This window comes from Pipra filicauda, unplaced genomic scaffold (genome assembly GCF_003945595.2).
Source record: "Pipra filicauda isolate LSUMZ 115617 unplaced genomic scaffold, ASM394559v2 scaffold71_size5581439_pilon, whole genome shotgun sequence".
NCBI lineage: Eukaryota > Metazoa > Chordata > Aves > Passeriformes > Pipridae > Pipra > Pipra filicauda.
The window spans coordinates 4,402,984-4,429,967 of record NW_024104887.1 but is presented as its reverse complement, the minus strand read 5'-3'; the positions used below and the strand labels follow the sequence as shown (position 1 = coordinate 4,429,967).

Here is a 26,984-nt window from a genome sequence, read left to right as displayed (position 1 = left end):
CCAGCTCCTCTGTTGTCGCCCCAAAGCCAGGCCCTGCCCCAGAGCTGCATTAGTGCTGACTGCAGCAAACAGAGAAATAGCCACTGCTATTTCAAACTCACTCATCCTCTCATTCTCAGTTACCTGGTTGTGGTCTTTTTTTTTCCCTGCCACATTGGGTCTCAGTCATCCTGCTGGAAACAACAGGACAGATGGACAGCAAGGAAATGGTATTTTAGTTACTTCAGAAACATATTTCTGAAAGCAGCCAGCTAAGCAAATCCAGAAACTTTGTTTTCGAGCATTGCACAATCAGGGACAGCTACTGGGACTTTCTCTGCGCTGTGTCACATGGACTGGAGGGAAGGAAACAGAACTGAAATGATCTGACACCAGTCAGCATCCCCGGGGAGAGAGCAGACACTGCACAAATGCCATCTGCTAAGGAAGTGATGATGAACGACTTGGTGCCATTAAAACAGCCCAAGACAGAGACTGGTGTCTTAATTTTCATTTGCAGTCATGCAAAGCAAACCCGAATGCCAGGGAAGGTGAGGAGGGGCACCGCAGTGGCTGCAGACCAGAGGAGCCAGATTCCAACGGTTTTCAGTATAATAATCTTTTATTGCACAACACAAATTTATATCCACATTTTCTTCTATGTGTTTTAAATAAAAAACATAGACTATATATTACCCGAACTGAAAAGTCAAAAATATTAAGAAATAATACACTGCAGTACTCACAGTATTGAACATCACACGTCAACAGAATTATTAACAAAACACATTTGGAGAGAATTCCAAACCCTGATCGTTAGCATCCAGGCTGGATTTTCAAAGGCATTACGGGTTACAATGCATAGACACATACAATTCATAATTCAGCAAAACAAAATCCATTTATAAAAGTCACAGTGAAAGTGGAGGTAAACTTAATACTAAGCTTGTGTAAGTAAAATGACTAAGAACTGCTGTTCTGGAAAGTGATTTCCAGTTAGAGAACTATATACAGGAGATAATAAACAGAGCATAATTACCCTCTGAAATCAGCTTATGTGCAGAAAGATAACCAAAGACTGGAGGGGGGGGATTCTGTTAAGTGAAATTCTGTTTCCATAGCCCGAAACTCAGAACCATCCTCGGTCCTCTCTGCTGTGTGTGAACGACCTGAAAACATTTTCAATTGTTTACCTACAAATGACCAAAGAGATCAGCACAACTCCAGGAACCACAACTTAAAGCCAGTGGGGTCTATAAATTGCCCAGAGCAAAGTAGTTATTAAATGATGGAAGTGAAAGAAATATATCCCAGAGTTTTATAGTGAGTTCAGAGATGATTTTTCTACAGTCCCTGCTCTGAAGTCTTCTCTTACCTGTCCTGCAGTTGTGTCCCAAATGATTCCTCTGCTTTGCCATGCAGAAAGATCCAGCTGTGGCATAAAGTTCAAGCAGTGTGACCCTGCAATCCACTGGATTTTCCCACCCTCTTAGCTCCCAGAATCAACACCACAGTGAACTCACACAGAAAGGAACGACCAGTGGAAGTTGCCCTGAATTCCTGACAGACTGAGCTCACACAAATGGTGCTGAAGGTTCCTGTGCCTCACACAGAGCAAGAGCTGAAATCAAGCCCAAAGAACACCCTGCAATGGAAACCACCAGCTCTGACAGGAGCTTTTCCCTGCTGGCACTTCCATCATCTTCCTCATCATGTCACCTGTCCCACGTCATCTATAAAGAAGAATGAGCAGTGAGAATAAAGCTGGGAAGGAGGGTTCCCAGGGCTTGCAAATGCCAAATGAAGCTAGAAAATCATGACCTTTAATTATATGAGTAATTAGATTTTAAGGGAAAAACCCCAAACAGATGAGGGATTGTGCACTTTATCCTTCAGCTCATAGCAAGCAGAGGGATAAACAAATGTAAGCCCTTAAAAGAAGTAAGTCTTTACTAAAAAAAATAAGGAGAAGAGTGAAATTAAAGTGATTATGCTATAAGTTAGTTTAATTGATTTACTCAGGTATTTTTGACAGTAATAAGGTTTTCACGGATTCTTTAGCAACTATCAGTCACCATATTGCAATATTAAAACAACCCCTAAGCATTCACCTTGCAAACAAATCTGAGGGTGCAGCAGAGAGAAGTAATAAATTTCCTGCACACAGAGTTGTACATCTGCAGGGTCAGAGAAGGGGGTGAGGCCCAGGGGGGATCCAGTCAGAATCATTATCTCACTGTGAGTGTTCAGCCCAGACACCTCATCTCCTCATGCCTTTTACACTTCAGCTCACAAAGGGAGCTGTGGGGGAGTGTGGATCAGCATCTCACCAAAGTGTTCCTTTAGAGGTAGTGAGGATCATCCCTGGGGAACACACTGCAGAGCTAATTCCCTCCCACTTTCGTATTTCCAAAATCCAGCTCGAGCTCAGGACACACCTGAAAATGTATTCCCTGGACGTGATCAGCAACCTCCCCGGGCTTCAGACTCCACTGGGAAAACACGGATACACCGAGAAGCACAGATAAAAGACCTGGCCAACCCCTGACAATACATCCACTAGCTCAGAGCAGATTAGGGTTTAACAAAGCCATTGCTTGGAACAGTTTAAAATATCGACATCCTTCGGTTTGCAGGAATTTTAACAATCACTCAGCAAAGGCCAAATTAGGTGCTTATGCAAATCAGCTCGTTTCTCATAACAGAAGTGTTTGAGTTTTGCCTTCAAGGACTCTTGTGAGCCAGACCCAGCCCTGAGACCACCAGAGCAAAGAATGGAGGGTGTGAGTGGATTAACAAGCCCTAATTCTCTTAATGACTCATTGTTGAGAATCAAGGAAGATTCCTGGTTTTCCTGTAACTATAACAGCCTTGACTTTTTCCTACATCAAACGCCTTTGGGATGAGTGATTTTACAAAATGAGGGCAGGAGATATCTAAGGCATAAGCTGGCTTATCAGAAAACCAGTGTTTAACTCAACCCTTAGCACTCTTGCTAGTTTCAGGGGAGAATATTACAAAACTGAACCACAAAATCTCAAAAATATTCACATTAACAAGTTCAGGTATTTGCATATATTACATCATGAGGTGTCTCCCGGGCAGACTTCCTAAAAACTTTTAAGAATCCATCAAAAGGGGGTCATGCAGAACTTCCTGCTGCGATAACTCACTGCTTTTGTTACTCAGGTAACTAAGACCTGAAGTGCTCCAAAACAAACCAGAGAACTCACACCCTCACCAATGCAGAAGCTGATCCCTCATTATAAGTTTTGGTTAAAATAAGCTTTAAAATAAAAATAAAAGCCCAGCAGTCTCAGAAGAAAACATGCAGCACGAGGACCACAGAGAATCTGTTTATGGCTCAAAGGCTTCCCAGATCAAAGCTGGCAGCACCTTCACTGTCCTCCAAGGAGGACTGAAGTTCACCAAGGAGTATTTCAGATTCCTATGTAGGGTATTGGGTATTCAAGTTAAGAAGCCCACACCAAGCTCAAAAGTTATTTTTATATATTTTTTTTAAGCTCTTGAAATCAATAAAGTGGCTGCTGCACATAAATATATTTTCAGGTCATTTTGAGTGATTCAGAAAGATGAGGTTTTTTCCTTCATTTTTAAATTTTCCTTTTCTCACCCTTCTTATTTTACAAGTGTAAAACAGGTGCAGAAATACTGAATGTGCTGTGGAATTGGCCAAGTCATTTAAGATGAGACCTGATAATTAGACCTCCCTTTGCTCCCTATTAAAAACCACTGCAGAGTGGATTCCAGAGGGAATGTTAAACATTCCAGAGAGAATGTTAAAAAGAATTAGTCTTGTCATGTTTTTTTCATACACACAGCAACATAAAACAATAGCTAACAATTCTAATTTTAAATAAGTATCCCCCAATTGTCCCACCAGTATTGATAAAAGCAGAATAATCACTGCAATCCAGATATGTGATCTGGGCTCTGAAAATATTTCAGACTTATTTGGGGGAGGAAAAAAAGTCAATTGTAATATGTGTGTTCCTGCGTATCAATTTGGAACTAAAAATGGAAAAAGGGCCTGTATCCAGTCTCAGAATATGAAATAAAAAATGTATGTCCTTCAAACTGAATCAGCTAAATGGACATGCACTGTCCTTTTAATGATCTGCAAACATGATATTCACAGCAAGGTTATATTGATGACACGAGACTATTTACTGTGCCCAATTTGTTTCCAGTGCCAGCTCACAAACACAGGGATTTGAGAGTGTGGGGGTGGAAAAGTAGCTCTGTAGATGCTAAAGTGGCAAAAAAGCCAAGAGAAGCACAGAGAAATAGGTAAATATGTTGTAGCAAACCTCTGGCCTGGCTGGATATAAAGAAAAGTCCTAAAGGAAAGAAAAAAGCAGTATTCCATAGGCATTGAGTTTAATCAGACAATTCTAAAGCATCCACAATGTACAAAAACATCAATCCTGTTAAACACGGATTTAGTAGATCAGCTACTCACATTTCTGTTGCAAATGGAGAATTTCCAAAGTTATGCTACACGCCAAGAAAAGTCAATAATGTTACATAAAGCAGTGATTAGATTCTACTCCCCTGCCATCCTCCTGCACAACTCCTCTGCTTCTGTCAAAAAATGAGCACAGATTAGGCAAGATCATCTAAATGGTTGTAAACAAAGACTGCTTAGAGCAGGGGCAGTCAATAAAAATAGGGTTAACCTGCCCAAATCACAGCACAGAACGGATGTGTTTAATGAAAGCACGTGGGCTTAAATCCATGTTTTCCTTCCCATTATTGCACTGAATGTCTGCTGCCTCCAGGAGGACTGGAAGGATGAGAGCTCTGATTAAGATGCAGCTGATACAGACCAAGATTTTCATTTTAGCTTTTTGGGTCGGTAGTTTACTTTTTTAAAGCAATGAACAGGGGAAAGTAATAAAATATCAGCATGTGCATATTAAGAAATAGCAAACGTGGTCAAAACAGGGGTTTTGTCGTCACAGCTTCTCTGTAAAAACAGTGAGAAAATTCTTAAAGCCAAACCAAAAAACACACTGTTAAAAATCAGACTGTGTCCTGTTTCTGCAAGTGGTGCTGAAATTCAAACCAGAGTTCTGTCCTGTGTAAATACATATATGGGAAATGGCAAAAAAACCACTGAAACCTCCCCTTAAAACTGCAATTCTCATTGTAATCCCTAAATAAACTATGCTGAAAATCCCGAATTTAAATGTCTGAAGTGGACAAGCAGCCAAAAGTTTGCAAGCCTCAGCTTTAAGATCTTACGTAATTTTGGAAGAAATTGTGGTTTGCAGTTTAAGATTCCCTGGGAAAAAAAAAAATAAAATGAAAATAAATGAAGCCAGCAAAGCAGCAAAGAAACCAAATTCCTCTCATTGTAGGGGAGCTTTACCAGTCTCAGTTTAACTCTTAATTTTGGGTCACCAAACACAAGTACAAGAACCTGTAACACAAAAGCCAATATTTAAGAAAACAATTAAAAGAAACTTAAGATCCAAATGCCGTTTCAAGCTCTGGACTTGAAACTCAGCACTTGACAAGGAGCCTCTGTAAGTAAACATTTGCAAAGAGATCATCAGAGCCCCCACTACAGAGAGACAATTTACTAAAAATTGCTAAATTAAGTGCCTGAAAGTGTGACAATGCAAACAATTTGGCTCTTTTTTTGCAAGACAATTTGACCATAAAGTTTTTAGAATTATACTAAAAATTACCTCAGGTAACTACGAATTTTGATCCCTGTAATTAATGTGTTTCTTAAGCATTTTGGTCAAAAGCTTAATTAAGCAATATTGTTGGATCATCTAATCCAGTGGAATGCAATATGCAAATATTTACTTTTTCTCCCTCTTTAAGATTATTTGGAAGCCCCTTCAAGTGGAGTATTTTAGAAAAACAGTTGAGTTTCCTGTACCTCACAAAACATTAATATCTGCAGACGTTTAAATCTCCCTTTTGGTTTTGGACATCAAGTAATTCAACTTTGGGATGTGGTTACTCCTGTCAAAAGTGCAACAATTGCCTTCTGAAAAGAATGTGATTCTGCAATGGCTGCCTCTTTTGGCATGGAAAGGGATTTATCACCCAGATCTACTGATTTATAATTGGAGAAATATTTGAATAGGAAGGTTGAATTTTGTTTTTCCTTATATGACACCAGGAAGGGTCAACAAGAATGATAAAAATAAGAATTAATTGTCTGAAGAAGGTGAGGTGAAGGAAGCACTTGTACTGTATCATCTGACTTTAACTCTAGAACAAAGTTTAAATATCACAGAATGTAAAAAGAGTCAGTAATAAAATAACATACATTAAATATTCCTCTTACTTCTGCTAATAGGAACATACATATAGGGTTTTCTCATTTACCAAAAGCCTTTGTAAATGACCTGATTCTATAGAGCTTCTTTTTTTTTTTTTGTAGATATTGTAAACATTTAGGATTTCTAAGGCTAAAAACAGGCACAAGTCTTCCATGGACAGTTATTATTCCTAAAAGCATTAAGGAATATATTCCAAATCTGCTATTCCTTGTTATAACAATAATAATAATTGAAATATAACATTATAATTCACAATGTAGATTCTTAATTAAAAAAGAAATACACCTTAATCCTGACAACAATTAATAATATATAGGGAATACTCTTTTTTTCCCCTTTTTTAAATTATCTATTACATCAAAATTACATTTCCAGAATCTTTGTGCTGGGTATTACTCAATTTTATAAAGTGGTAAGTTTAAGTAGGAACTAAAACATCTCTAAGTGGGTAAAGCTGAACCACATGTCAGCATTATTAGCACCCCAGCTTCCCAATAAAGCAGGAGAGGTCTGCAATTCCATTCTGCAGACTGGGACACTAAAGCCACGTGGTTGGGGGCACCTTTTAGAAGATGTCAGACACTCCTCTCCACCATTTCCATGAGGTGATTTTTGTGTTGTGCCTCGTTAAGGTACCTGAGCCAACACAGTCTGATGTCAGGCTGGTTTTTCAAGATTCCAGAGGTTCTTTAACCTCTGCACCAGGTTCCCTTTGCTGAGCAGCTCACTGACTCCAAGGAATGTTAGCAGCAATGCATTTCCAGAGACACGTTGCAAAAATATCCAAAGCAATCGACCGTCACCTAGAAGTCCTTTTATCCCTCGCGCCGTCCCGGACAAAACAACTCACCACCAAGTGATCTTGAACTCATAGATGGGCCTCTTGCAGTAGTAGTGGTTGATGAGGTGTTTGTCACACACCCCGATGCACTGGTGATCCACAGTGATGCCCCTGTCAGACAGGTCTGTCACGATGCAGTGCAGCAGGTCGTAGACATCGGCCACGGCCTCCCAGGGCCCAAAGGACACATCCACCTCACAGTGGTGCTCAAACAGCTTGGTCTCGCTCTCACTCCTCTCAAAACGCAGGGAATTGAAGTGGGGGCACTCGTAGGGAGTGATGGGCATCTCCTCTTTGAAGACACAGACCTTCAGTTTTGCAAATCTGGCTTTTCTCTGCATAGCTCGGAGCTTTGCTATTTCGATTATCCGCTCCAAGTGATCTAAAAAAAAAACCCCAGAACACCCAAAAATAGAGAATTACAACAAAGTATCAAGTAAAAGAGATCAAATGCAACTATTTCACGTGAAACATATTACTGCAGTGTTTGATGAGTTATTCTCAGCCTAACAGGAAACTGCATGTAGCAAAATAGACAGCAAACAAATCAATCTCAGTTATCTGGTGAACTTGGTGTCCTTACAATAGGCCCAAGTTTATTCAGCTGCAGGTCCTGACACAACAAAAGCAGAGAAACCCTCTCATTTAATAAGCCTTGCATGTTATGGCCTAGATATTGCTCCTTCTTAAATAAAAATCCACAAATCTGATGTGGAGACCTCACAGATCTAAACAGCATGAAAAGTACATAATGAACTTCTCAACTGCAGTGGAATTAGCTTGGAAGCTGAAAGCAGACTGAAAGCACCACACTCGAATCACACTAGAAGAAACAGTCAACACTACTTCATTTATTTACCTTTGTAATATGGCATTAGGCCCAGGAAAGCTTGTCTAACTTTTTCTCCTTTCAGAGGCTGGATATCCTCTAGATTGTCTAGCAATGGTCCTATGGAATAATACTGAGCTTCCTTGTAAACTGACCTCACTCGTTCTCTTGGTGGCAGGTCACCAGAGCGTAGAAAGTTAAGTATGTCTCTAAAAAAAAGGGCAAAAATATTATTAAGGAACACATTTCTGCCAAAACTGTTGCAGGTGGTAAAAGAGAGGAAATGCTGGATATTTATTGTTTACTCTCTTGAGACAGAAATCCTTATGTTTAGACAGTAACTGAAACAAGTGATCCATATTCCCAACATCTGGTTTTAAAATCATTTGCCATGTTCAAGTTTCCAAGTCACCATTCCATATTTTGCCTCTGTTAATGTCAAAACTCATTCAAAAAAACATAATCATATTTTAAACAAAAAGTTCAATGAGGAGGAACCACTTCAAATAGAAGAGGATACAGTATTCCACGGGAAAGAGATTGTAGGCACTGTATTTCAAATTTAGGTCTGTGACAAAATAATATTTTCCTAGAGAATTATATGCATGGACATTTTATCTCACACAGATCCAGGGTTGTATCTGAATGGATGGTTCATCTGCAAAGGAGGTTTCTCTACACAGGCTCAGGGCCATATACAGAATAAGAATTTTAAAAAGAAGAGAGAGAACATTTCCTTGCAGCTCTGACAATGTTATGTGACAAGATTTTTTACAAGGGAAAGAAATCACTTTGTAAGTATTAACTAACAAAACTATTACTGACCTTCCTTAAGAAGGAATCTTGAAGGTGAAGGGATATGGCACTACCAGCAAAAATAATTTTAAAAAAGAAATTCTTTGAGGCTTGGGCTTTTTTACCAGTTCTTTTATATCCTGTTTAAAGACTGAAAATAACATACTTTCAACTGTGTAAGAAACCTAGATGCATTCCTTCCATTCCTTCTTTATCCTAGATACTGTAATATCAATTAAAACCCAGCGCTGTTCAAAGGAGCTTCCTATGTAAAGCAACACCAAACACGTTCTTTTTTAAGACATCAAAACAACTTAATACCTTGAAAGGAGACACTCTAGAGGAGACAGTGTACAAATACAAAACATTGGTTGCTTTTCCTTTCCCGTTGCATAACTTGAGAGTCAAATGAATAGCTGTTTAATTGCCATATACTATTGTTATGTTTTGAGGGTGTGGATGCCAGCCAGTCACATTTACCTCCCACACAAACGGGATTTCACCAGAAGGAAAATAAACGTTATAAAACTTATTTTTTCTTGAAAACTGACTTCCTTCAGGAAGAACTCTGGGAGCACTGGGGGCACTGCACATACCCAAAGTAGGTTCCATCTCTGTCGATGAAGTACCTGCCTTCAGCATCCGTGGGGATGTAGTGCCTCCCGCTGAACATGGCTGCCAGCATGGTGTCCTCGTAACGCCTCAGGGTGGACAGTCTCGTGGTAAAGTACATCCCTCCCACGTTCAGGGGGACAACTTCTGGAAACTGCAAAAGCAATCACATCATCAGAGAGGAGCCTCCAGCCTTTTGCAGGGTTGCAGCTTCCAAAACACAGCGTGCGGTCTTTGCCGCCGTGACAAACTCCTCTTGCCTGCCCTGTTGCCACAAACCAGAGAGGTTTGAGGGTTAACAGCTTGGATACTTTGGCTTCTGGTGGAATCAATGAGTAGTTTAATTGTAGCTGGAATCTGAAACAGCAGATTCCACTCAGCTTTAATGCCAGATATTAATTTAAAGTATTAACGCCTCCTCTTGGCTCCCCACCCTTACACAGAGACAGACACACATGCAGAGCTAAAAAAAAAAAAAAGGGAAGAAATCTCAGGCCAGCCTTGGGACTTGCACTCAGTTTCTACACTGTGGTTTCTTTACACTGCTAAACCATACACTAAAAATCCCCAGTGATTTTGTATTTACATCAGGCCTAAAATCTTAGTATTACACTCTAAGACGCCTGAAGTACCAGAATAAACACTTCATTGTATTTCTCAACTCCAAACATGGATGGAACTTACAACTAAAGCCGCCAAGCAACTGAAATAAATTCAAGAGACTTAGTTTTATTCAAACATTTAGCTACTAATGGAAACTGAACTGGGCATCCACAAATAGTCCAGCAAATAAATCCTGGATTCTTTGGCAGCTGAGCAGTGCGTGCTGCCATCACTGGACCTTGTCAGGTGAGCAGCACCGGGGAGCTCTTACCTCCTGGGGCAGCAGAGGTAGAGCTTGTCCTGCCTGGGTTGCAGTAGGAGTGGCCGGCTCTTGGAAATCATCCTCTGCATCCGAGCTCGACATGGCATCATCCGGGTTTCCGCTCACTTTGTTCTGCCCCGTAACTACCACCATCCCTCTGGCTCTCGGGAGCAGGTCTGCTGGGTAGGCAGCCGTGGCACTGCTAAACGGGAACACAAACCCCGGATCGCCTCGGGCTGCCCCCGCCAGCCGCGGGTCGGGGCGGGCGGGACGCGTCGCTGGCCGCGTCACCCCGAGGGCTCACAATGGCATCGCTACGGCCGGGAAATGAATCACGGCACGGATGGGACCCACACCGGGGGCTCGGGCTGTGCAGGAATGCGCTCGGCAGAGCTGTCCCAAGGCCCTCCAGCCCCGGAGCCGCTGTCAGTGGCTGGGTAAGAGCCCGGCATCCATTGGCTGCACAGTGCAGGGAGCGATTGGCTCCGCCGCGCTTTTGCAGGAAAATGTCATTTGCTGGGTGGATTTGGGTGGCCGCTGGCCCAGCCTGTCCCTCGCCATGGGCGGGATGCAGGAACACGTCCTGCCATTGGCCCCGCGCCGGGCGACACCCGCGCTCCGTCTGTCACCTTCAGCCGCTCGCCGGGAGCAGGGACGGGCACGGGCAGGCTCCGCTCAGCATTCCCTGGCAAATTTTCCAATTGAGGTTTCCAACCAGCCGGAGAAAACTGATGTCTCCGTGCCCACCGCACCACATCTCATCGCACATGAACGCGCCCATCTGACACACGTGTATTTAATTCTGCTTATTATTCTGCGCATTTACTGCTAATTATCCATTTCCTTTCCGGCACAGAGCAGGCTCTCACAGTCCACCTTCAATCTCAGGACGGGATGGACTAACCAGCTGCACTATAAAAATAATACCTGAAGGAGCAGAGCAGCAAAGAGGAGGAAACCCTGCTGCTCCCTTTACGCTGCATTATGTAAAATCCCTGTTTCCAGGAATGCTGTGGTGCCTCCAAGCAGCATCACAATGCCATAACAAAGGCACTACCAGAGGCTTTAGCTCTAACCCTGCAAGCTCCTTCTCTGAAATCATTATGAAATATAAAAAGAGAAGGATTATTTACACGAGCACATCTGGTGCGTTTATTTATTGACTAAACAAATGTTTCATAAAGGGTGCTTCCCATCAAAATCAGCAAGAAGAAATGACACAAAATTTTGAAAGACATGATTAATTGTATAATTCTGCTAATACAGTGCACTGTGCACATCATCAGCCCATCTGTAGATCTCAGCTCTTAAAGGAAATGCTGCAAGTTCAGAAAGAACCCAGACAGACCCTGGATGCTCCTGGGCAAAACAGATACTCTGTAGAGAGCTGATCAGATCACAGCCTCCACATTCTGAGGGAGTGTCCACAGCCTGCTTTTACCAAAATTTGGATGTGAATTCTACACCCTGTTTAACACCATAATAAACACAGATAAATAGGTACCCTGAAGTGTCAAACATTCCGTTTAAGCTGCAGCTCGTTAAGAGGTTTGGCTCAGCTTAGGACAGGTATTTAACTTCTCTACAGTTTATAACCATTTTTCCACCACAGTCCAATGCATAGGCAGACAAATAAGGGTGGAAGGGCTTCTCAATGTCCACACCCTGTTAGCAATTTTAATATTTGTCCTGAAACAACATTTGTTCCGACATTATCAATTATCAAAACAACTCAACTACGCCTCACAGATAAAGAACAGACACAACATAAATGAAATATTATTTTGGTAGGGTTCCTTTAAAGAAGTAAACAAATTATCACCCAGAAACAGCTTGCAGAAGCTTCATTTATAAGATGCACAGTCAAAACTGAGTGAGCCTGTATTTACTGTGAATGTATTATTTATAATGCTGTCACTTGACACCAGTGCTTTGCCTGCTATTTCCAGTTCTCTTAAGACTCAAGATTGACCAAAAATGTGTTCTGTAATTGTCTACATTTTTCAAGAATGTCCCATATATTTCGCTTAAATGGATCATCCTGTGAGTAAACAACATTCAGCTCCATTAAGTATATGGCAATCATCGACCCCAGAATGTGTTTGGGGTAAGTTCCTCCATTTGGCACTGTACCAAAAAGGGCCCCTTTCCTACCAGAACTAGAGGTTTGAGAAAAAGGAATTCTTCCTCTTTCGTAATCCTCCTTCAACATGACACCAAGGTTTAAGAAAAAAAAAACATGAGAGAGCATACCTTAATTCTCTTACACCCAGGAGTAACAGCCTCCTTTGCCATTGGAACATTCACACAAACAATGCCCTCAACAGCGAGGTTTGGCAGACAAGTTCTCGGCCCAGGATTTCAAGATTAAGTTTAGTGGCAGTAAAATGAAGAGATTAATCACTGACAAGTTTAACCTGTTTTTTGACCTTCATTAAAAGGTGACTGAAGTCCCTCTCTAGGTTTGCTTCACCAGTTCACCCCCGGGCACGGAGCAGTGGAACAGTGGAGTGGTGACAGGAGCAGAGTCTCCCTGAAAGAAAAACAGAAGCTGATCACTGCCCAGTTCTCTGACAGACACTCAGTTCTCTGCATTTCATGAAGAATAAGCATCCATCTGTATCATAAAATCAAGAATGGTTTGGGTTGGAAGGGACCTTAAAGCTCATCTTGTTCCAACCCCCTGCCCTGGGCAGGGACACCTTCCACTACACCAGGTTGCTCCAAGCCCCATCCAACCTGGTCTTATCCTCTTCTTGCCACTTAAAGAACATGCAATAATTATTTTTAACTATGCACAAAAATATTCCTTTTGTTAAATCTCTCATTAAAGTTACAGGGTTTGTTTTATTTATTTAAACTAAGTAAATGCATCCATTTCACTTTCAAATATATCTGAGTGCAGATCAACAGACAGTTAATGAGAAAGCATCATCAATGAACAAAATTATTAAATCAGATATTTAACTGAACCAAGGTCAGCAGCATCCAACTCTACCAAAAATACCTCCTGCCAGTCCTTCTACCCGGCATTTAAATACAGAAATTGCTTCCTGGAGCTTTGTTATGGACAGCTCAGATACTGTCACACACACACCCACCCCCAAAGACATCTCAGTAAATGAACTGGCCCTGCCAGTCTGGCTTCATTCCCCAGGGAATGATAGCAACCCTACAGCAGCATCAAGTTGGACCGGATAGTAAGAGTCAACAAAAGTTTTCAAGGCTCTGCTGTTCCCTCAGCTTTTCTGTATTGGTTTAAACAACCTTTTCTTAAATACTTTGAGATTACATGAGTGTTGGCAAAGTGACACACCTAAAAAAGCTACATATCTACAAAAAAAGGGACATAATGATTACATGTATGAATCCATCCTAGGAGACCCACACAGACTTCAGTTCAAAGCTAACTCCTCGGGATGTGCTTGTTTTGAGGAGATACCAACTGGATTTTAGGAAGGCTCCCCCTTTTTCAAGAGCAACTGGGTCCCTGTGAGGTCACAGAATGAGATGTCACTTAGCAGTCTCTCCATAGCTATCTTCAAAAGACTCAGATGATCAAAGGTTTGTGTGAACACACTGGGACGAGACATGACATCCAGTAAATTCTCATAAATCTGCATCAGAACAGTGAAGGAACACCCTGAAAAAGGGGGCGGGATCCCTGAGCTGCTGTGAACAGTATTATACATCGGACTATAAAATCCTGGACATTCTCAGCACCTCTAGGCATGAGCAAAAGCCAACACAGAGTACGATGAAGGGATAGTGTAACTTAACCTTTGCAGCAGAGAGCACAGACACGGTGTATGGGTGTGTACGATGGGACCCTCCATCACCAGTGACTTCCAGGGCAGCAGCAGGACAGCAGGGAGACCTGACTAGGAGCTGCGAGCAACCAGTGGGTAAAGGACACTGGGGCTGTACTCGCTGGTGGCTGGCACTGCCACCTCACACAGAATTCCACAGCTTTTAGAGCCTGGAGCCGCTCCGCAGTCTGACAGCCGAGGGGAGCAGAGGCATCATCCACGGGCACCACCACAGCATGTGGGCCGGGCAGCACAGCCCCCAGGCGGGCTCAGGTGGGTACACCAGGCGTCCGGCAAGTAAATCAATAATTAATTAATAAATAAATAACCATTAGCTGTCACCTAGCGACTTGCTGGGGCCTCCCGCACAGTCTGAACGGAGTCCCCGGACGCGGGGCAGCGGCCCCCGCTCCGTCCCCCTCCCGCCCCGCGGCCCCTCCCGCCCCTCACCTGAGCGGCCCCTCCCGCGCTGCCGCCGGGGGTCGGTAGCAGAGCCCCGGCTCCGGGGGGAGCAGCCGCCGCCGCATCAGCCGGGGGATGGACGGGAGGGGGGCAGCGGGGCCGCCTCTCCCCGCCCGCCCTCACCTGCCCCGGCCCCGCGTCACGTAGGGCCCATCCGGGTCCCGCGCGGGCGGGGCCGGGCCCGTCCCCACACGGGGGGCGGTGGGAGCGCCCACACCCCCCCCACTCCCCTCACGGCCCCGCCCGGGGCTGCGCCTCGCTCCTCCATCCCGCGACGAAACGCCCCGCGGGTAATTAATTAGCCGTGATTAATTGCCGGAGAGCACCGGGAGCACCGATGGTGGCTCCGCGGCCGCGCTGCCCGCGCCGGGCACTAGGGGAGGCCCCGGGATCACTTTTGAGAACGAGCCGAGGGTGAAGGAGCTGGGAAAGCTGGACCCAAGTGTCGAATTCCCTGAAGGCACTTTGATATCCTTCACTGGTGTTCGCGGTGGTTTTAGAGACACGCGTTAATCATCTCAACTGCAGCAACAAAAGGAACGGAGGGAAATAAAAAAAAAAAAACAAAACTGTTTCAGAGCGGAAAGGCAAAAGTTGTGGAAACACAAGTATTTTTGAAAGAACTTCTCGTAAAAGCAGTGGGGAAGGCTGAGCCCAACTTCAGCATCGTGAGCCACTGAGGTGAACAGAAAATGGGACAAAATGAGGCAAAAACCACCTAAAAAATACCTTTCTGGAATAATCACCTTCCACGTTGTATCCTAAAGTTTTGATAACAGCAGGGGTTCAGCAGCAGTTTCACCCCAGCAGCACAACTCTGAACACAACGGCTTTGGAGGAACAAATTCGAGAGGCTAAAAATTACCTTCGTTCTCCTGCAGTAAAGAAATCTCATGTTACTTTCTTTATAACTCTCAGTGGGACACTCTAATTTAATTTTTCCTCGTCACCCAGCTATTAAAAGCAAACAAAAAGCATTGAATTGCAAACCTTAAAGAGAGACCCAGACCCAGGACATGAGATCATATCTCCCCCTCCACTAATGCATCAACATCTTGAATTATTAAAATCTTAACTCCGAAGCAAAAATATTAATAAATGAAAATCACATTTAAAGCATTTATTTTGAAAAATAAAATACAAAAGATCATTGAATTGTAATTATACATGTAATTTATCAACTTTTTTTTTTAAATAAAAGATATTTAACAATTTCCACATATGAATAAAACAGACAACTGTTCCACCAGAAATCTTTTAGGACAAGCACAGACCACTCTTGAAAGCTTCATACATTTAAAACCAAACTGCTACAAGAAACAAACAAACAAAATCTTTGAAGATGGAGCTTTGTAATTAAGACAGAAGAGCAATTTCAGAGACAGGCATTGCTTTGCATTTTTTTAAAACCTTAAAAAAATAGTTGTGCGAATGTAATACAGTTCTACATCAACATCAGTGTTTTTTATTTTCTTTAACAGGTTTACATGCGCTCACAACAGCAAAATTTGGAACAAAAACAGTATGAAAGAAACGGGAGAGAAAATTCTGAGGGAAGCAGGCCATGAGCAGCACACCTCACTGATCCTGGGGGGACAGGCCGGATGGATCATTCCCACGGAAAAGGCAGCAGTCGATTTTCTAAAGAAAAGGAAAAATAAAGTTATGTTTGAGCTTTCTGGGTAATATTCAGCTCTTATCCTCGACAACTGTTTTAGAATTATATATAATGCAGAATTAATTAACTGCTCTTTCAGTAGGTGGAAAGTCACTGTTAAGACAAAACACAGTCACTAAAACGTTCCTGTAAGGAATGTGGCTGCTTTGTCCATCGTTTATCATTAGGGTGACTTCCTGGAGAACATATAGATGCAAAACATATATTGGTATTTGTAGGGAATTGGCTATAGAACAGGGCTGGCCTAGGCCGTGAGAACATCTTAGATAGCAAAGTTAGAGTGCCCTTGTACGTGTTAATAGGCTGGTAAACAGGACATTGTGATTAGCAAAACAAAAAACAACTGAGTACCACCTGTGTCAACAATGGGAGGCAGTTACGATGATATCACCACCTAACTGAGTACCAATAATGAGCCTGATCTCTGTAATATTCATGAACCTATTATAGAGTGTATATTAAGCTACTGTCAATCTACAATAAACGAAGTTCCTGGATTCTCACATTGAGGTGTCTAGAGCTTTCCGTCGCGACAAATTTGGCGCCCGAACAGGGACCAGAGGGGGGTCCCTAGGGGATCAAGTCGGATCTCCTGGGTCGGAGTCAAGTCGGACTCGGAGTCAAGTCGGACTCCCGAGAGCCAAGTCGGGTTCTCGCAGCCACGGTCGGACGTAGGAGTTTCGGTCGGTCTTGCCGTGCAGCACAAGAAGGCGAAAGGGCTGGAAGAAAAAGAGCTCAACTTGCCGCCGCCGGACGCCTCCCTTTCGGGGATTTCGGACGGCGAAAGAGTTAAGTTCCGTGCTTCCAGGGCCCGGCGCCCGGGACGACTCCTGAAGAAGGAGGCCCGCCGACAAAGCCGCAAAGTCACGTGGAAAGGGCTGCACAAAGCGTGGTAACACGTTTTTTAGGTAATGGAGGGACAGGCGGCACTATCATTGCTCCAATGCTTTCTGGGAAAGCGGGGAGTTAAGACGAACTGGCTTTGAGGCAGATGCTGCTTTCATGTAAGGGCCAGGGATATGAAGCGAACACTGTAACTGCCTTTACTATCTCTACTTGGAAAGAACTTAGTGATAAGCTCTTTACTGCTACCTATAAGGGAGAAAAAGTTGCTGCTTCCCTCCTTACAATTTGGCGATTGTTATCTAGAACAGTAAAAGACATTAAAGCACAGTCTGAGGACATTAGAATGCTACTAGATACCATCATACGGAGAAATCGTGTAAAAAGGGAGTCGAGCGGAGTTGAAGGGAGCCGGTGCGGGACCAGAGATCACAGATCGGGGCCGGGGACAACCGGGCGGCCCCGCCAACATGAATGCGGTGCCAGCCTCTCGGCAGTGCATATCCAGGACGATCGGAGACGACAGCTGCAGTGTGAAAGTACTGCTGATAGACCAGAAATGAACTTTACGAACACTATGACTGAGTTCCACCTTAAGACATTTCCAGCTTTTCATCTGAACTGTGCTGCGGGACTGCGCTGCACATTTGCGGCTGTGTTCACGGCGCTGGGTGCTTGCGCCGCCGTGCTGAGTGAATACGGGGCGGCGCCGAGCAGCGGGGCAATGGTGGTGGTCGCGCCGCCTGCGCGGCCCCGGCTCGGAGCGGTGCGCCCGTGTGCGTGCACGCCGGCGGCCCCGGGCGCGGCGGGCGGCGGGGGGGCTCTGTTTTCCCCGCACTGCTGACAGCCATGGGCCCGGGGGGTGTGCGTTCCCCTTCCCTTCTTTGCAGCGAGTGTTTTTTCCCTGGTGCCGCTCTTCTTCCTAGAGCGGCGAGTTAATGACGGTAGCAAAAGCTTCAGAGGGTGCAGCTGGGGGAGAGGGAAAGCTGTTTCTCTTTTTCCCCGTTACACCAATCACCCCTTCTCTGAAACGTGCCTGTTTGCAGCTGTTCTCTCCCTCTCCTACGCTTTTGTCTCTTTTTAAGCAGACCCTGTGATTAAGTTAAGTTCCTTCTGCTGATCTCTCTAGGTGAGCCCAGCCCCTCCTCCCCCTCCTTCGTCCTTCGGCAATGAGGAGCGTGGGGGAGGCAAAGACGGTAAAACACGGAAAAAAGGCAAAAGAGAAAAAACAACTTAAAATTAACAATATCCCAACTTATAAATCAAATAAGATTGCATTGTTTTTACAGCAATAGGTGTTAAGCATGCAGTGTGCTCATGGCATTCTCAAACGTTTTCTTCAAAACAGGGAGACTGACGAAAATCCTTTGAAGTAAGATTAGAAATAACAGAACATCCGTGCTTAGCTTTTTGCATATTGCAGAAGGTTGTTAAGAATTTCCTATAGTTTGCCATTTTGCTTCTCTTACATAAAATTTGGCTGTTTCCCCCAAGGGCAAGGTGCAGGTAGGAGATTTAGAGACGGAACGATGAGACAGAAGGGGATATAGTCTTGCCCCCTGCAAAAGTAGTTTTATTGTCTTTATGATAAAATAGCATTGCTCTATAAGAAAGGTTGAAGATTTCCAAGATAATATTCTGTTCTTTCTTGCTGTATTTGTCTTTTACATGGAGAGTTATGCAGGATTTGCAGATTGCTGATGGCGGCTATGCCATAAATTTCCTTTGAATTATGAAACTGATAAGAAGTGCGCAGCCAATGACTACTTGAAAATGTGTGTGTGATTGAGGAGAATGTCTGAGGTGGCCACCTGAATGTTGTGTGAAAGAAAAAAGCTACATGAATGTGTGACTGTGTAAACTTAAAAATACTTTCTGCCGGTGTCAAGATTTTAGAGATGTGTAACACGATTCTGTTGAACCATAGTGAATCCTTATCCTGAATATGAATTCTTCAAATTCCCACCATGAGTGGTGAGGTTTTAGTTATCTCAAGACTAGCCCTGTCCAGCTAGCTGTTTGATCTGAACTGAGGTTAAATAAGAAGTTCTTACATAAATTTGGTGTTCTATTTCTGCCTTGTTTCAGAAATTTATGGAAGTTAAATCTCAGGTAGAGTTTTTCTACTGCTGTTGTTCCTTAGCTGTGCGAGCTGCGCAGGAGACCACTAGTTTTAGAGCGAGTAAAAACCATAAGCCAGCAAACATTGGTGCAGACTGCAAGGTTGGCAGAGCCCGAGGCAGGGTGCACCACTATGCATCCAGGTGCCCGGGAACCATTCTTACAATTCGTAGAAAAGCTGCAAGACGCTGTAGAGAAACAAGTTTTGTGACAGTTACAGAAGTTGCTAGTTACATAACTAACTAGAGATAATGCAGGTTTGTGCCGGGATGAGGTCCTTAGACCATCAAATAATTGCATTTTCATCTGCTGTGGCAGTAGTGAGGGTCGTTTTGAGCTTTTCTGTGTTTTTCAGGATTTAAATCAGGAGTAGTCGATGTTGCTGCTCGTTGCAGGGGGGCCTTTAGGTTGTCAAGGCCATCCTGTGTGCCTTCTCAAAAACATCTGCAGTGCTGTGGATAGTGTGTCTTCAGGCCTCTTGGCTGGAGGCCAGAGCAGACCAGTTATGCCAAGTCTTAATTTTCAAGTGTTGTTTGTACTCTAAAGAACTCCTTTGCAGAGGATTGTTCCAGCAAGTTTCCTATGCTTCAATCCAGTGCAGCTTCATAGTTTTTCACCTCTTTTACAGTTTTGAGAAAAACACGCTGTGCTTGGCCACAAGCCTCCTTTAAGCTGATAGTCTTGTGTCCCTGTGAGAGCTAGGGGCGGAGTGCAGCGTGCAGGTGCGGACCTTGTCCTTCTCACAGTAGCATTCCAGCAGTTTACCATGCTGGAAGATTTCCTCTCAGCCAAAACCTGGGCACCACAGAGCCCCACCAGGACGTAGTTTTTTCTGAGTGTTCTTTGTGCTATGCTTACTCAGGTGGGCTTGGCACAGGGAAGCCTTATAAGTCAGGCAAGTCTTCATGGCTAGATGGGGGCCTGTGGAGTAAAGGCAGAGTGGGCACTGGGAAGGGCCCTGCGGGTGTATTTCTGTTCCTTCTGTATGCACTCCTTGCAGAAGCTGTGACCGCACCCCAGGGACATAGAGTTCCTGTAAATGTCCAGGCAGATGGGGCATATCAGTTCGTCCTTCAGCCTGGCCTCAGCACCCACCTCGGCCATGTTGCCTGAGCCTCGTGACAGGGCTGAGAGCAAGGAGGAAGGCACTGGTGAGAAACGGAGAACACAGCATACAGAAGCCTTCAGATGTCAATTTAGCTTGATCCATTCTATTGCTCGCTCAGTTGTTGTCTCTTGTCCAGATTGTCGTCGTGCTTGTACTGTCTATTTTAGTACTAACCCTCGAGGTCTTACTCTGGCAAAAGATCCCCAGGAGTTAAGTTTAATGAGATCACTGTCTGTACGTAACACAAGTGATAATGAGACTCAAACCTGTTTTATGTTAAGATTATTTCAATCTAGATTAAGTGTTTATCAAAGCCACGACTTGTCCAGCTGGCACAAACTACCTAACCTGTACACAAAAGAATTGTAGAGCCTGGGTGAAACAGTAGAACACACAAAGAAAGTAACAGTAACAACTAGTCCTATAGACTCATAGCTTCAATCTATTTTTGGTTCTATGTCTGAATGAGTTTTATGTTTTGTTAAAGAAAAGCCTACGATGGTTGTTGACAATTGTTATAATTTTAGTAATAGTTCATATTGATTTTTCTTGTATTGTTAAACGTGTAAGTGCTATAACAGAGAAAACATTGTTGGCCCAGAATAAAAAAACAGGGGTATTTGTAGGGAATTGGCTATAGAACAGGGCTGGCCTAGGCCGTGAGAACATCTTAGATAGCAAAGTTAGAGTGCCCTTGTATGTGTTAATAGGCTGGTAAACAGGACATTGTGATTAGCAAAACAAAAAACAACTGAGTACCACCTGTGTCAACAATGGAAGGCAGTTACGATGATATCACCACCTAACTGAGTACCAATAATGAGCCTGATCTCTGTAATATTCATGAACCTATTATAGAGTGTATATTAAGCTGCTGTCAATCTACAATAAACGAAGTTCCTGGATTCTCACATTGAGGTGTCTAGAGCTTTCCGTCGCGACAGGTTTTCCACTTACATTCCAAGAATTTGTGACAATGGGCTGCACTGACGTGCTGGAAGTCAGCATTGTACCAGGGGAAGTTACTGCTGGGAAGTTCACAATTTGGTTTCCCAGAAACTGGGCAGCAGCTTTAGACAGAAATATTGCATTTGCACATATATTTTTCAGAGCTAAGTGGCAAAATGAAGCTGCTGTTTTAGTCATTTTAACATTGACTACAGGAAAAGATTATGGTTTCTCTATCCATTTCAGATTGAAAGCCTGCAATTAATCTTTGGAAACCTTTTATATCCATTATTTCTAAGTGGTGCAATGCTTTTGGCTATATTTAGGGCACTATATTTATGGCCATGTAAGGATCTATTTTGGGTGTATTGGTGGGGCATGTTGCTTTTGGCTATATTTAAACTGGAAGCATTTTGTCATTTTTTGTTGTCAAGCCAGAATATCTGATAACATAGCTGACAAGTAAAAATCCTGGATTAATACAGTAATTCTTGCATCATTCATTCCTTAATTAGTCTAGAATTTACTGCACAATTTGCCATTGTTTATTCAATTACTAAAATGCAGTTTATTAAAAATACTGGCTATGGGACACATTAAAAACAAATGAGCTTATCAGTTTCCACTATCACAAAAGGGCAATTACTCTAAAAACAAAATTACACAGGTGATGAAGAGTCATCCTTAAAGTTTCCCTGTTTTTTTAATAATAAAAGTATAGTTTTATGTACTCCTTCCAATTTCAAGCTCTAAAATAGAGTTGTCAATCCAATAACATAGCAAATACTGAATTATGATGAGCCATATAGGACTGCACTGCACTTACCTCACAGTGATTTTTACACGTTCTGAACTAAGGTCTGTACTTCATATTTTTCTTACCCAGAATCTTACATAGTTTTTTAACATAAGTTTAAAAAAAAATTAGTTAAACTAAATTCAGAGCAACAAATGAGCAGGACTGCAACACACTTTTATTACCTTCTGTGCAAGAAACATCCATTTTATCTTCTATTCCATAGGTTCAGTCTGTCAAAAAAATAACTAAAATTAGCTATTTCACATTAGAGGAAAAAAAAATATCATTATGAGCACTTATGTTTGTATTCCAAACCATTGAGGTGTTTAGTTACATTATGTTCATGTTATCTTTTGTATAATACACTAAAAGAGAACACTATCAACTTCAACTCCAGTGTCCGTTTTTATGGTTTAAGAAATATTCTTTTACTATTTCACAAAGCTTATTTTTTGCCTTTTAGATGATCTTTCTTTTACTCTGGATAAATCTGCTCAGAGTCTGGTCAATACTGTAATGCACCAAGCTAACTGTATAAATCCACCTCCTGGAATTTAGCAGAGTGCCATTTGGAAACCTCCCTGTCATATGGAGTGAAAGGACATTTACTAGTTAGAGTGGCCCAGGTTCTTTTGAAGCGTCACAAGATAACTGAAAAACAAAAATAGCAAAATTTAACTAGTGGACACTGTACAAAGACCAAGGATTTAAAGGATTTAATCAAGGATTCATTCAAAAAAATCAAGGATTTACTTTGCTAGCACACACACACAGTGTGCTCAGTTTTGAAGATAACTCGTATCCCTGCCTTTTCCATAAATCCTTATCAGCAACATTTAATCTGTCATGGCACACCCTGTGCCTGCAGCCAGATAATGCCGCAGCTTTATCTGAAAGGCTGCAGATAATCTGGGAATCACCACAGGAATGGCACGTGAAAGCATCAGAACTAACCCCAGCAGCTCTCTCAGCACAGTTTGCTGACAGGACCGTTAAGCAGCACATTAAGAACATTTAAACAGCATTTCTGCCGCTAAGCTGCAGAGACTCGGGCCAGCAGTGGAGAGGGGACGATGCTGTGAGCACAGCCCAGGCAGCTGCGTGGTGCCAGCTCTGGAATGGCTCTCCAGGAGCTGAGCACGACTTGCAAAGCAGGAGCACTAACTGATCCAAGGGTGAGAGCAGGCAGACATCCAGTAAAAAGCCAAGCCCACATTAGAGATCACACAAAGACTGATCAGAGAGATTTGGTGCCCACAGCAAAGTTATGTTCTGAAAACATGACACAGACACTACAGCTATTTGACTTCACTGGTCCACGTTCATTTTATCTTGCCACGAGACTTCCTTTCTACTGTCTTCTTTGGCTGGAACAAAAGAAACCGATTTTCCTTTTTAAGCAATTAATTTTTGTTTGAACAAAAGGAAAAAGTCAAAATGCTTTGTTTGCATGTGGTAGATTCTCCTGTGTACTCTTAACCTGTGTGCCTCCCACACGGAGAAGCTGTGGCTGCCCCATCCCTGGAAGTGTCCCAGGCCAGGTTGGAGGGGTCTTGGAACAACCTGGTCTAGTGGAAGGTGTCCCTGCCCATGGAAGGGATGAGCTTTAAGGTCCCTTCCAACCCAAACCATCCTGTGATTCTATGATTCCGTGATGTTCACATGGCTGGGGGAGGGTGCCACAAGATCCTGCAGTTTGAGAGCTCCATGACAAGGATTTTGCTTTTTCAACTGCAATTGCACAGGTCAGGCCCCTCAGGGAGCTGACGACAATTAACAGCATTTGAAGGTACCAACTTATGAATTCTCAGTAAAATCTGAAGTTCAATAGCTCACTTGATTATTAACCCAACACAGCATCCCTATCCATGGCTGAACTGGTTTTGTTTATGTCTGATAACATTACTATCTCTTTTTAAAGTTTCTCAGTACTTATAACTCTGCTCTCTCTGTATTATACTTGCTTTAAACCTTTCCATGCAAGGTAACAAAAGATAAAAGCTCCTCTGCAAATAACACACTTTGCAGTTTGGTCTACAAAAGAAACTCCAACTTTCCTGGAGTTTCACAGCAAAAATTCAGGCAGCTCAGGTTGACAAGCATCAACTGGAGTTACACATGGACTCAAGAGAGGCTTGGAACTGGAGATTCCACCTCATGGACAAGCTGTTCTCTTGTCATCACTCAGAAAAATCAGGTTCATGAAGAAGTGGTTTTATAAAGACTGTTTGCACACTGATTTGCTGCTACAAATGAGGAAATCAATTCAATACTGTACCTGTGGCACTTCTTTAAGGAAGTCAGGAAGCTGAAATTCACCTTTATAGACCTGGAAAAACAAACAAAAAATACACTACTCAAAGCCCTCATTCACTGCTGTTTGAAATGTTAAAGAGCTTGTTAAGGGAAGGAAAAAAGAACAAAAGGGAAAAAGATTCCTTTGTGTTATTAGCATCCAGTAAAGCTAGAACAGATCTACTTAAACTGAGAACAATGTCTTTGTAAAAGCAAGTTTTATTCCCAAGGTTTGGTTCTCCAAAGTGGTTCCACAGCTGCTCTCTCAGTTCCAGGCTTGGTCTGTACTCAACACTCTGACCCTGTTTGCATTAAAATGGTAAAAATATGCAACTCAAATAATATTCAAGTTATTTCAAGCAAGTTTGAAATCTAATCTAAGTCCAGTGTAATCCATGCACTAAGCTTTCAGAAAAAGATTTTCAACAGGATGATTAAAAACACTAGGAGTGACTTGCTACAACACATACTGCAGCCTCATTACCAGCCTGACTGCATGGGAATTATCAAGATTTCCAATTTTTTAGAGCATAATATTAATTCTGAAACAACACTGTTTGGAGAAAGAGCAAGTAATAAATATCCTCCAACACACCAACAACCACAGCAAACAAGCCTTTCCACTATCTGACCAATTAGGAAATAAATTGGCAACGTATCGTCTTCTCTCCGGAGGATAATTCTTAAAAGCTCTTTGCTTCTGAGATTAAATATTCCAAAGGGGGGAAAAAAGTATTCTGGTTTTGTTTGGGGGTTTCTTTTTGTTGTTTTGTTCTAGTTTTTTCCCCTAAAAAAAAAAAGTACACTTGAAGAGTTTTACCATTCTTTCTACTGAACCATAAGGAGTAATCATCCCAATGTCCTAAGTTCTTTGTAGTCTTGTGTAATCATTTAAAAATAAATAAAAAAAAATTTTACAAAAGGCACAAACCTACGTAGAAAAATTCTATAAAAATGGAAAATGGGCCCTAAAATGGAAATGGGGCTACTCCAAAGCCTCGCTCAGAGCTGCACTCCCTGGTTTGCGCCAAAGGGAGAAGACTCAGGAAGGCAGGGGATGCTTATTAACAATATCCATTTTCTCTGCTTCCCTCCGAAGGGATGACCAGAATACAGAGCCAGCCTGGTTTTGTCAATATGCTGCAGTGGCCCGGCAGTGCAGCTGAGTCAGCTCGGAATTTCCTGCCCAGCGGCCGCCCCAGCCCTGAAAGCATCGGACCCTGTGACTCTGTGACTCACGGGGGTGGACTCAGGGCTGGCAGCTCCCATCACTCCTCATCCCTGGGCTAAACAGACCCAAACGAGGCTTCACTAAGCCCCAACATACAGTGTGGAACTCTCCTCCTTCCAATATTCCGTGTTTTAGTTAAAATAGAAAAGCAAAAGGCACAGCTCTCATTTGTATTCAGCCAGGGGCTACTGTGATTCCCATGGAAACCTTAATGAAAGTCGGCCCGGTCAGAAATCCAGCGTGTGGCTACTGGAGCCTTCTTATACCATAAATATTTATAAATGAAGGAGAGGATTTCACATTTGCAGCTTTTAACCAAGCCATTAAAATGCAGGCTGTGTCCCAGAGAGCAGGAATGGAAGTTACAAATGAACAATAGTATCACATCAAAAATGTTACAGAATAACAGGCAGGAGTCTTCACCTTTTCTGGCAAAGCACTGCAGTCATCAGCTGGGAGTTCTCAAAACCAGTTAATACTGATGAGATGATGGTACCTTGTGACTGATTCAGAACCACAGTGGCCAAAGCCACATCTGTCTCTCTAGAAGCCTCCTCCTTTTCCCTTCTCCTGCAATTATGACTCAGTTTAATTTTTACATTCTATCTATATATGTGTATCTATCTATCTCTTTTATATATATTTGTCTGCCCTAAAAACTTCACCACAGTAATGTCCTTTGTAGGAACAGCATTTACTCCTAACAGGCATCCAACAGTGGATAGCCAAGGGCATTCATCCATCCATAAGAAAAATAATGTCACAGCCTGGAATGAAAATGCTTTTGTTGTTATATTTGATGTTATATTCACATGAAATATCACCAATTATACACCACAATTTACAAAGGCAAATCTAACCAGTGGCAGGCCCAAGATCAGGTTTAACACACAAATGTGCCTAATTTCAGTTCAGAACTGACATTACCTAGAAGGCTGGTTTTGTCAGGACTGAGACTGCACAGAGACTGGTTTAAAGGAGTTCCAAAAACTGTAAGTGGTCCCTTCTGAATCAAAAGCCAGGGATCAATGGCAATCCAGAAATTCTAAAAACAATGGCTCCATCTGCAGCCAAAGAAATTAAAGAGGCTTCAGATTCAAAATTCTTTCCTGACCAATTTATAAGTCTAAAACACATTACTCAGAGTGGCATTAGAGAGACAGAAGCAGGACATTGGAATGATTTCCAGTCTGAGCAAGAATTCAGTAGAATTGAGAAGAAATGGTGTTTGCCATTTCTAAGGGAATTATTTTGTAAGTCCAAATGGAATTCCAAAAGAGGGGGATTTTAAGTCTGTGTCAGTTTGATGTTCAGTGCTGGCAGTATTCAAGCTGTTCTATTAAAAAAACAAAACACATTCTTATAGCCAAACTACATGCACAATATTCTCAAAGAGATCAGAAAACAAGTTTCACATCCAGTTGTCTGAAAAAATCCTTTTAA

General features: G+C 42.7%; 2 protein-coding genes and 1 long non-coding RNA gene across 13 annotated transcripts in view; 1 reads left to right on the top strand and 2 right to left on the bottom strand.

Moving 5' to 3' along the window:
• Positions 1-582: 582 nt before the first annotated feature.
• On the bottom strand, positions 583-15,527 carry KCTD7 (potassium channel tetramerization domain containing 7). 7 transcript variants are annotated; one of them, XM_027725930.2, is made up of 7 exons: positions 15,265-15,527; positions 14,507-15,040; positions 12,501-12,780; positions 10,257-10,449; positions 9,367-9,536; positions 8,006-8,184; positions 583-7,528 (listed from the first exon to the last, which is right to left on the bottom strand). In XM_027725930.2, the coding sequence occupies exons 3-7, from the start codon at positions 12,548-12,550 to the stop codon at positions 7,152-7,154; spliced, it is 969 nt and encodes a 322-aa protein (XP_027581731.1). In that variant the 5' UTR covers positions 12,551-12,780; positions 14,507-15,040; positions 15,265-15,527; the 3' UTR covers positions 583-7,151. The 7 variants fall into 7 exon arrangements, with proteins under 7 accessions (XP_027581731.1, XP_027581739.1, XP_027581734.1 ...); XM_027725938.2 differs by having other exon boundaries at positions 9,400-9,536; XM_027725933.2 differs by having other exon boundaries at positions 10,257-10,446.
• Positions 13,875-21,850, top strand: LOC113990466. The gene is made up of 3 exons (XR_003541633.2): positions 13,875-14,329; positions 16,000-16,404; positions 21,213-21,850. It is a non-coding gene; the product is annotated as an uncharacterized LOC113990466 (long non-coding RNA).
• TPST1 (tyrosylprotein sulfotransferase 1) overlaps positions 15,624-26,984 on the bottom strand; it is a 31,216-nt gene continuing 19,855 nt past the window's right edge. For 4 of the 5 annotated variants that reach the window (XM_039389310.1, XM_039389311.1, XM_039389312.1 and 1 more), the window contains 4 exons: positions 24,294-24,344; positions 23,307-23,382; positions 22,198-22,245; positions 15,624-16,159 (listed from right to left, as the gene is read on the bottom strand). In XM_039389310.1, coding sequence (XP_039245244.1) covers positions 23,338-23,382; positions 24,294-24,344 — 96 coding nt within the window. In that variant the 3' untranslated portion in view covers positions 15,624-16,159; positions 22,198-22,245; positions 23,307-23,337. The remainder of the gene's footprint in view (positions 16,160-22,197; positions 22,246-23,306; positions 23,383-24,293; positions 24,345-26,984) is intronic. The other variant, XM_039389314.1, reaches the window with a different exon arrangement.

Coding starts and splice junctions, on each gene's coding strand:
- KCTD7 (XM_027725930.2), bottom strand. CDS start 12,550: ATGTTCCAATGGCAAAGGAGGCTGTTACTCCTGGGTGTAAGAGAATTA. Junction 10,450..12,500: donor CTGGGTGTAAGAGAATTAAG/GTATGCTCTCTC, acceptor GTTCCCGTTTAG/CAGTGCCACGGCTGCCTACC. Junction 7,529..8,005: donor CCTAATGCCATATTACAAAG/GTAAATAAATGA, acceptor TTTTTTTTTTAG/ATCACTTGGAGCGGATAATC.